This window comes from Montipora capricornis, chromosome 3 (assembly GCF_036669925.1).
Source record: "Montipora capricornis isolate CH-2021 chromosome 3, ASM3666992v2, whole genome shotgun sequence".
NCBI classification, from domain to species: domain Eukaryota; kingdom Metazoa; phylum Cnidaria; class Anthozoa; order Scleractinia; family Acroporidae; genus Montipora; species Montipora capricornis.
In genome coordinates, this window is record NC_090885.1 from 21,526,826 (window position 1) to 21,536,825 (window position 10,000).

Consider the following 10,000-nt stretch of genomic DNA (forward strand, 5'->3'; position numbering starts at 1 on the left):
ATCCCAACTAATGTCGATCAAGATGCATAATTACTGTTCCCTTCCAAGGGTTCTAAATGTCTATAGGGCATCAAAGAAGTGTTTGTCTTACCCTGAAACCTTATAAAACAAAGTTAAAATTGCTCATAAAAAATGGCATAATTTACATTATTTATTGCATAATTGGCCTTTCTAATCATATAATCTGCCCTGCAAATTTTGCATAATTTGCATTTTTTTCATCACACCCTATCTTCTGATAGGCCTGAAAACTAGATAGCTGCTGGCAAAAATCACCACTTTGTTGTGTTGGCAGGTTACTCTTTGCATTCATATTATATTTTCTTTACTATTCCAAAGTAAATGTAAAGTCCATTTATTTAACGTCAGTAGTTCCTTCAGTTATGAAACTGGTATCACTGGAAGCCGACGATGCGCCTTTTACCCACCTCCCTCTGTCAGTGCTCTGTTTCACGGATATTTAAAGCTATAGCTACGTGGCTCAGAGGAAAGTGGAAACAGACATTGAAGTCACCGAGGATTGAACTGGGGACCCCTTGCTCCGAAAGCCGCGCACTAGCCAACTGAGCTACGCCTGCAAATGTTGGTTTCTGAGGAGAGGGGAAAACTGGAGTACCCAGGAAAAAACCTCTCAGAGCAGAGTAGAGAACCATCAAACTCAACCCACATATGGCGTAGAATCCAGGAATCGATCCTGGGCCACATTGGTGGAAGGCGAGTGCTCTCACCACTACACTAGCCCTGCCCTCCCCTGTTACTTTTCCAAAATCGCCATCTTTTGCACAACCTTCTCACTGAGAAACCTTGTGGGTTTTAAGTTAGCGGTAAAAGCACAAAATTTTAAACTTGTGCCTCTACCTGCCAAGATATATCTTTAGGCAAGGTATCAAGCTTGGTCTCATCTGGATCATTGAAACTTCTGTGCATCAGATTCCATACTGTAAAGTAATAGAATTGAAGGAACAAAGACATTTTGTTGAATTTTAATGAATTCAAGCAATACAGGGTATGACAATGTACAAGGGTTGGAAGAAAAAGTGTTTAACATGAACTGCAACCCTACTTCTTGTCCTTGTTCATGTTGGTAGCTCTTGTGAAGAAGGGTGTGCTAAATATAACAAAGTTGGATCGGAGTTGATAGTTACTGTAGTCTTTCACTTGTTGTGTCTGGTGCTTTGTTAGTTTAGGTCCAACTGTTGAATTTATTGTATTATCCTTCTAAGGTTTGCTATGCTCGAGTCCTGGATTTCAGACGAAAGTTTATAGAAGCTGCGCAGCGATACATTGACCTGTCCTACAGAACTGCAATTCATGACGAAGAAAGAGTGACAGCATTAAAGCATGCTTTGATTTGCACAATGCTTGCTTCGGCTGGTAAGAGATCAAATCACGCAGTCTTCATTAATTTTTACAATAAATTATTATTGGTTTGTAGTTATGAATAATATTATTTTCTTGTAAACTTTTATTGTTGATATTATTTTATCATTATAATTATTCACCCATTGACCCCTGAGAGAGAGACTTAATAGATGTTGCTCTGTCCAGTACCAGATGATTTTTCTTGTCAATGAGCGGCGATGCAGGAGTAAATGGGTTAACAACCCCCTTAAAAAAAACCTTTTTCTGTTATAGGTCAACAGAGATCAAGAATGCTAGCCAACTTGTTCAAAGATGAACGGTGTCAACAATTGCCTGCATATGGGATTTTGGAAAAAATGTGAGTTAAACCTGTTATAAATCTGCACCGTTGTCATTTCCTTTTTTTTAAGGCTTGTAAACTGCAAGATGAGAAGAGCAGTGCATAGGCTGGAATAAATAACTCAAACAGAATTCTGAAGCCTCCAGGTTTTAAGATGGTGTGAGGTAATGGTCATACCCCCACTACCCGTTCCCTACCCAGCAAAAATGGTCGGGCTGATATTAGCTCATTGATTGCCTCCAATCTTGCACTCTTTTTAGGTATTTGGACAGAATTATTCGTGGGCCAGAGCTTCTTGAATTTGCCAATATGTTGATGCCACATCAGAAAGCAACAACTGCAGATGGTAAAAGCTCACCACATTTTTTACAAGTTACACTGGCACCCCTTGTAATATCCACATTCAGAAATTTGACTTTTCATTGGCAAAGAAGTGATCCATAATGTAAAATTTCCTTACATGTAGGTTCTACAATCGGTGACAAACTTGTTGACACATTGACCATTTCAACCCCCTATTCCATCATTGTTAACTCTTTGTCCTTTCTAGGCTACCCAATTTGCCCCCCTCCCCCAAAACAATGTTGTGTTGTAATTCCTGTGATGTTTGGCTACAAACAGGCAACATTGAATGGGGAGACCACATGATGGTATAAATAGTCCTGTTACTTTATGCATAAAAACTGCTGTACGGACACAATTTGTCAACTCATTTTGATGCCGATTGTGGTTGGTTCCAAGACTGCTCATATTAACTCTAAAATCAGTGCTACATTTTTATCACCAACCAAATCCTAAAACTACCACAGTTTTTTAACATTAATTTAACCATACATGTATAAACCTGAAAAAATAATATGTTATCAAGTCAACTAAGGACTTTCGTGTAGGACTGGTTGTTTTTATTGACTCAGTTAACGCAAAGCATGTGCATCAATAGTTTTTTTTTGCAGATTAAATGTAATGTTTAATTATCAATTTTTTCATTGTTTTTGGCATTTTGGCTACCAAAGCTCCCTGTTAAGTGCATGACACAGTCTTTTTGGGCAGAAATCAATCTCAACCCCAGAGCTCTTTGCTTGACTGAGGGAGAGAAGAGCTCTGGGGAACGCTGAAACAAGGTGTCTTTTCATTGGTTTTCGTGAAAAGCAATCAAAAGCGTCTCTAAATGGTTCATTCATGTTAGCACAAGGAGTGAGCAGGCACCGTAAGGTTCAAATAGCCAATTTTTGGCTCTTGGAGCCCTACGGCGCATGTTCTCAGACACAGAGTTTCCCAGAGCCTTTGGTTGATCCGAGGCTGTGGTGACGAGAATGGGCAGAAATCTTTCCTTGCCCTGCAGACGCCCCCAGTTGACGAGTAATGTGGTCTGGTGTTAACTAGACAGAGTAAAATCTGTTAAGTCTCACTCCCAGGGGTCAGTGGGTTAATAGTACTCTTTTAATTTTGTGTAGGTTCAAGTATCCTTGATAGGGCTGTGATAGAACATAACTTGCTTTCAGCCAGTAAGCTGTACAACAACATTACTTTTGAAGAACTTGGAGCTTTGTTAGAAATACCACCTCAAAAGGTAAATGAGAGTTGAGCCCTTTCTTGCTAATCTTTGACATTTAATTTTGTACTACCCCCCCCCCCCCCCCTTCTCCTCCTTTCCTTGCTGCAGTAGAGGTAATTACAGCCACCTTGCAGGACTCGCGACTGTTTAGCATTAATTTTTGCAACCAAACTGAAGGAAATTGAGCTCTCACTCACACAACTCTGGGAGCTATTGTCAAGCTGACTGTGGCAAACTGGCTATTTTATTTCACAAACAAACTCATCCTAGCATGGTATACAATAAAGGCGTAACTACTGAAAAGCTACGCAGCATAAATGTTATGTAAGATTGGGTGAAACTAACAATACTAACAATCTTAGTAAAGAATATCCTTGGACCAATACTGTGAAGTTCTCAGATAAATAATAATTGAGGGTTGAGTAGGAACTGAGGAACTGAGGCTGTGAAATTTTAATCCATAATGGCAGACTGACAAAAACACTGATCACATGACTTAAGGTCCCTTGGGCCCAGACCCCAGGGACCCAGACCCCATTGTGTGAGTAAACATTTTCTACTTCTTTTGGTCCTCAGCCAATGGAGAATACAACTCATATGCTCCAAACTTATGGAAATCGATGAGAACAAAATTCATGCAATTTAAGATTAAAGAGGCCTAATCATAAGCCATTCATTTACACTATGTGATCCCTGGTAGCGAATTGGTTTTGGGAAGATGACACTTAGTGGCAAGTGGGCTGATAGTAAGTCTTCCAGTTTACAAGCTGACACTTCCCAGGATTTTACTTTATTATAATTTTATTTAAAGTTCAACAGGAATGCATAAAACCATTCCTTCCTGAAACAGGGTTGCCAATAGCGCATAAACTTTGGCTCACCAAGCCATGAACCTTTTGTCTTGTTTACATGTTGTGAGGCATGTAGCAAGGAAATCTCACCACAGTTCAGCTCTCTATAGCATTGTCACCCTCAATAGCCATTTAGTCATTAATATTAACGTTTTATTGGGCTAAACAGTTTTTAAAAACCGGAATTGCAATCCATATTAATCTTCTTAAATTTTGCCCATTGCTGCCTCCTTTTGTATTTGGGGATTTATTCAAATCTTCTTCATTGTTTTAAGTTGTTATTCTTGCGTTTGGCTTGATTTGGTTGTCAGTTCCCAGTAGCTGACCTTGGCTAAATTTCTTGACACATCCCCTTTAAAATTAATTATATGGCATGCCACAGGCAGTTTAATCAGATTTGCATGTCTTGCATGTGGTATTGAATCATACGCTTGTTCTCATCACAAAAGTTAAGCCCTGTTAGCCGAGGTTACATCTGGAGTAGGATAACATCACCGTTTTGTTAATTTTTTTCCTATGTTCTTCCTGTTATTTCAACGCCATCAACTTTTTGTGGCCACAGACGAGCAAGCTGTCAGCAACTCGAGTGAACACTCCCATTGGGATCTTATTTCATTCTGGGACTCAGTTTCGACAAAACATCATAGCACGATGACAGTTATCCGAGCTTGATAACCCTGTGCTATCGAGTTTAAGTGGTGGCACGATGGCTATCGACCGGGTTGATAAAAACTCTCCTTCCGTCAAATGTTTTTGTTTCTTCTAGGCAGAAAGAATTGCCTCCCAGATGATTTCTGAAGGGCGCATGTCTGGTTCTATCGATCAGATCGACGGAGTTGTCCATTTTGAAAGTAAGCAATCTTCAGATCATCTTCAGCTTGACACTTTTAATAAACTTCATCATCGTCATCATTAGACTGTGTGTGATCTTGCAACTGTTTGGTGTTGACTTTGCCCCTGGATCTTTTGCGTTGATTCCTTGGTGTTGGTTAGTCTGTTTCGGTAGTATGCGAAGATCGTAAGTACGTCAAAAAAAGCGACTAATATTTTTCAGTTAGGTCTAAACATGCCTAGAGGGGGGAAAGCTTGAATTGATTTGAATTCGAACCGCCGCTGTAATGCAGTATTGAGGGACAGTATTCCACAACTTGTAGAGTTTGATATTGTGGAACAATGTGATGTCGAAGGATGCCTCTATAACAAGAATAACTAACCTAAAGGCTAAGTTAAGATGCTCTGTAAATTTTGACGAATTCCCTTTTTCCGATATCCTCATTAACATGTGATTTTGACAACGCCCTTTTTAATATTGATCTTTGCTCTTAGAATGGTATTTGTAGTCATTTTAATCATATTTTAATTGTGGGCGGCATTTTCGTTTTAACTTTTTTTGCATTGCACAGTGTAGCATATCGACCATTTAACTTACCGCCAAAGTTATAGCGACTAATAACGTTAACTTGTAATCTTCTATAATTTTAGTTAATCCCCAAATAACCCAGCAAGCTCATACCTCATACTATATATCGTGTTTCAATAAAGGTCATGTACATTGATTTTCAGCTCAAGAGGTGCTTCCTTCGTGGGACAGGCAAGTACAGAACCTGTGCTTCCAAGTTAACAATGTGATCGAAAAAATCAACATCCATGCCCCGGAATGGGTAGCAAAGTACACCGAATCACAAATGACATCATGAGGAACCGGCTGATCGATGCTGTTAGTGGAACTAATGACACCAGATTCGTTTGATGAGCGCTGCGTCGAAGAGAAAATGGCGCGTTCTCCACTGCTATTGAGCCCGAGAAAAAGAGAGCCAGAACAATTTGTGTCAAGATAAGACTTGTGAATACAGTTATTGAAATGGAAATAAAACGTTGAAAATATACGTCATTTTCTGTCAAGTTAAATTCGAAATTTTTAACTTACCTCGATATATTTATTATAATTTTGATGATGTTATGTGAACTATTTCTCTCAACTGTATTTGAGGCACTAATTGGGAGCACTGCACGGAAATCAAACCAGATCAACTCATATCAAATCGTAGATTAGTTTTTGAGGAACGGGGGAAACCGCAGTACCCGGAGGAAAACCTCGCGGAGAAGAGTAGAGAAGCAACAAACTCAACCCACATGAGACGCCAATTCTGAGAATCGGACCCGGGCTTTATTGGTGGGAGGACAGTGCTCTCCTGGCCCTTCGTTAAATGATAGCGACTAAAGTACGGTAGACTCTCGAACATGCAACTTTTCGGCTCATCCTCGGTGGAAAAACCTGTGAAACTCACAGATGACGTAGCACAAAGGAAAACAAAAGAGCAAAACAACATCAAACAATAACCTAACCCTACCACGAGCTCACAAAACAAAGAAAAAGTTTCACAGGTTTTTACACCGGGGTAAAACCCCAACTTTCATCCCCCAGGGTTTTTCTTTTCTTTTTATTTTTTTTTTAATTGACCAATTTAATTGTCTTGAACAGAATGAAATAGTGTGGGCCAAATTAAAAGCACGATGTTTATTTGAAAGGCGTGAGCAAGCCTTATTTCGTTTCGCCAGGTGCTAGTTCCCATGGTTCACGTGCAAGGTGAACGAAAAACAAGGGGCCTTAATTCGCAAGTTAGTGAATCTCTTGGAATTTCATACCCTTAAGAGTAAAGCAAGGGACTTTTTTTCCTTTCTTTTTATTTTTTAACTTCATTATTATTTGTTAATTTATTTTATCATTACCATTATTTTTGGGCAGGGTTTATCTTGGCCTTGGCCTCTCCCCAGGTATACAAACATTTCGTGACTGGAAAGCAATTGTGTCATTGGAGCCTGGTCTTGAGAGCACAAAGCCACCTGCCCCACACCCACTGGGTTGTTTTCGTCTATTGATCGCGTGAGTGGATCGCCCTCAGCGATTGCCTTGCTGGAGGCATTACCCCCAAAAATTAAATTTCGTTGCAGGTGTCAAGCATCAACAAACCTGTTCTGTAAAAATTGGCATCGTCTGGATCCTTTTTTTGAACTGAGAAGGTCGATGGCTGTGAGGTATTACCACAAGTTGACGAAATATTTGTTTTCAAAAAGAAAGACCTTGAACTTCAAGTCACTTAATTAAAAAATATTGGTAGCCTGCTTTGTGTCGTGTTAGATGCCTCTATGTGGTGACTCTGTTTTGCTTAGCTTTGCTCTCCATCTTTGGCTAATCAATATATTATTTCTGTCACACGAGACAGGTTAACAATCCAGATCATAGTTCTTAATTTTAGATGTTTTGTTCTCTTAATTAAGAGTTTCTATATGTCATTTGTAATCTTCTTTATTTTTTCTAGATCCTTCTCTCGTGGTTGCCACTCTCCTTGGTTGTGGTCTCGTGTTTATTTTGTTTTATTTATTATTAAGATAAGCTCTTTTCATTACACGTCAGTATTGGTTTAAATTCTTGGCCCACAAGTGTCATGTGTTGTCTATCTTACTTGAACGCACGAGTGGGACAAAGAAAATTATCTGAAAGTAGACCTGTTCCGCGCTCCTCGCGCTATCGAACAGTCGCCATCCCTGGCTTCCCATAATATACTGAAGAAAATGCTTCACCGTTTAACGAGAAAGTTCACCCCGTTTCCAAGTTGGTAAACAAGAACCGATCGCTGAAGTTTTCATTTTCCCCACCCATACCCCCTGGCATGAGACAGGTCGCGTGTTTGACAGAAATGCGGGTGGTTGATCGATCCCAAGAATAACTCAAGGTCACGCTATTGAGAACTTTGGTGATTTCGGATTTCAGATTAATTTAACGTCGGTGTGTTTCGGACGTGATTATTTTATTACGCTTTCGCTTTGTTCCCGACTGAAACTGTTCATATTCGCGTGATTGCCAATGTGGGAACAAGTAGTTTCGTATCGCAAACGAAGAATGCAGGAAAACGATCTTGAAATTCAATTTCCAGGGCCTCGGAAAGGAAGGACATCAGCTTGGTAAGAATATGGCTAAGGTTAAATAAGCGCTTTCAAAAGTCTTAGAAATATCCCTTGCGGAGAGGAGGGTTAAATTTGTTACGGCCAAGTGCATGGAAGAAGGCTATCAGTGTTTGTACGGAAAGCAAGACAGCGATGAACAAGGAAAAATTTTAATTTTATCTGGCGTTTTTCTGCTTCGTCGTTGTACTTAAAATAAGAATCATGGATTTCAAGATAGTCCTGACAGCTTTTGGAGGTCAAGGTTTTGTGGGTAATTGGCAGACTGTTTTTGCTCTAAGGCTTCAAAGACGCGATAGTCTGCGGGGAAAAATTTGGGACGTATTAAATTATTTCGTTTTTTCGGCGGTATAAACGGAACGCATACGCTTTTTCTGCTGGTTATAGCAACTCTTCGAGCGGGATGGGGTTCCTCTTCAAGTTCGGCTGAAAAAACTTTCCATCGCTTTAGTGAAATAGGTGAATTCATGAAAAGCAAGATAACGTTTGATTGACGGGTTCATAAACATCAGAGGCAAAGCCGCTATAAACTATCTTCTTTCGACCTGCGAGGGTGTTTATAGAGTACTACGAAGAAGCTAAATTTTACTACAGCTTATAAAAAAGAAATGTATTAGAGTATATTGAAATGCAGTGTTGAAACTGAATATGGAGGGTTTTTTCGTTGATAAAGAAGACGAATTGTGACACGTTTCCATTCGATCCTATAAATATCAACTGTCAGTAAAAAAATGAGGTCATTTGTCCTTTTGTCATTAATAAGGAAGTACGGTCTTCAGGCGATGAATTTTCGAGTGTTAACAATACGAGCCAATCATTTATCGGTACTTAAAGTTATTTTTAAATCTAGTCACGCTAATCGGTTTGTTTAGTGTGCTCGACAAGTGGCATTAAAAACCTTTGCGTGGTAAAAGCCGAAACCCGAATAAACAAGCAAAGAGCTCGAGCCAAGGTTTACTCTAGGCGCCGTCTCAGATGTGGAGTCTTGTCTTTCGCAGCCGGGTGGCAGCCAACAGACGCAGAGCCGAAAAACGAGACTTTCGAACCGTGGCCTCGCTTTATTTTATCGTACTCATTTTTTCAAAGTTACTCCGATAGATTAAACAAGGTTTCGAACCGAAACTGTTTTTAACGGTAAGGTTTTATGATTTACGTTCAAGTTAAATTTTATTGCTCGGCTGTTGAAAAAGCCTTTTTTTAATTTTTTAAATCCCACAAGGAATTTGTTAATTGAATTTAAATTGGTACGCATTTTTAACTGTCTGGTACTGGTCAACTAGTTTATGCTTTTTTCCACCCAAAATATTCACCAACAAGCAGTTAACTTCCAAATTCGCGTGAGAAGAAGGGGTTATTAAAACTAGTGACCATAGAACGCTTAACAATCAGCGCTGTTTTCACCAAGCCCTTATTTAAGGGTAATAATTTAAAGTAATTCACTGATCTTGCGACGGTTCGGCGAAATTTCAGTCATGGAGCCAGCCACAAGAATAAATTCCAAAAGGGATGATTCAAGAGAAACAACATCAGGTATCTTTGCATCTACTTAACATAGCGATTCAGTTAAGTGACCCCGGGGAATATACGACCCCCATGCGCCGCCACCCTCCCGATTATCTCTAGTGCCGCAGCCGGTAAATGGTGAAGATATTCCATGTGACTTTAACGCAGATATTTTGTCGGTTGGGTTTGTCTTTGTTACGGTGGCAGCAACTCCATGTTCCAAGGCTTTTTCTGACTTTTCTACAATTCTCATTCCTTGAGTGCGGAACAGTTTACTTTGAATTCATTAAAACCTAACCTTTTAAGCGTAAAAAAAGAACTCCGGTTTTTAATTAACCGTCAAGTTACTCGTTCAATGGCGTAGGAACTATCTTATCTCTTACTATATCGCTGCTACAGATCCTTTTATTTTATTTTATTGAAAAT

General features: G+C 39.5%; 2 protein-coding genes across 3 annotated transcripts in view; both read left to right on the plus strand.

Moving 5' to 3' along the window:
- LOC138040902 (COP9 signalosome complex subunit 4-like) overlaps positions 1-5,999 on the plus strand; it is an 8,737-nt gene extending 2,738 nt beyond the window's left edge. The window contains exons 5-10 of the mRNA XM_068886617.1: positions 1,224-1,374; positions 1,636-1,720; positions 1,963-2,048; positions 3,157-3,272; positions 4,875-4,959; positions 5,672-5,999. Coding sequence (XP_068742718.1) covers positions 1,224-1,374; positions 1,636-1,720; positions 1,963-2,048; positions 3,157-3,272; positions 4,875-4,959; positions 5,672-5,805 — 657 coding nt within the window. The 3' untranslated portion in view covers positions 5,806-5,999. The remainder of the gene's footprint in view (positions 1-1,223; positions 1,375-1,635; positions 1,721-1,962; positions 2,049-3,156; positions 3,273-4,874; positions 4,960-5,671) is intronic.
- A 1,632-nt stretch (positions 6,000-7,631) lies between these two features.
- The window catches only part of LOC138040898 (uncharacterized), a 27,129-nt gene continuing 24,760 nt past the window's right edge, over positions 7,632-10,000 (plus strand). The window contains exon 1 of one of the 2 annotated variants that reach the window (XM_068886610.1): positions 7,632-8,071. In XM_068886610.1, the coding sequence (XP_068742711.1) occupies positions 7,974-8,071 (98 nt within the window). In that variant the 5' untranslated portion in view covers positions 7,632-7,973. The remainder of the gene's footprint in view (positions 8,072-10,000) is intronic. The other variant, XM_068886612.1, reaches the window with a different exon arrangement.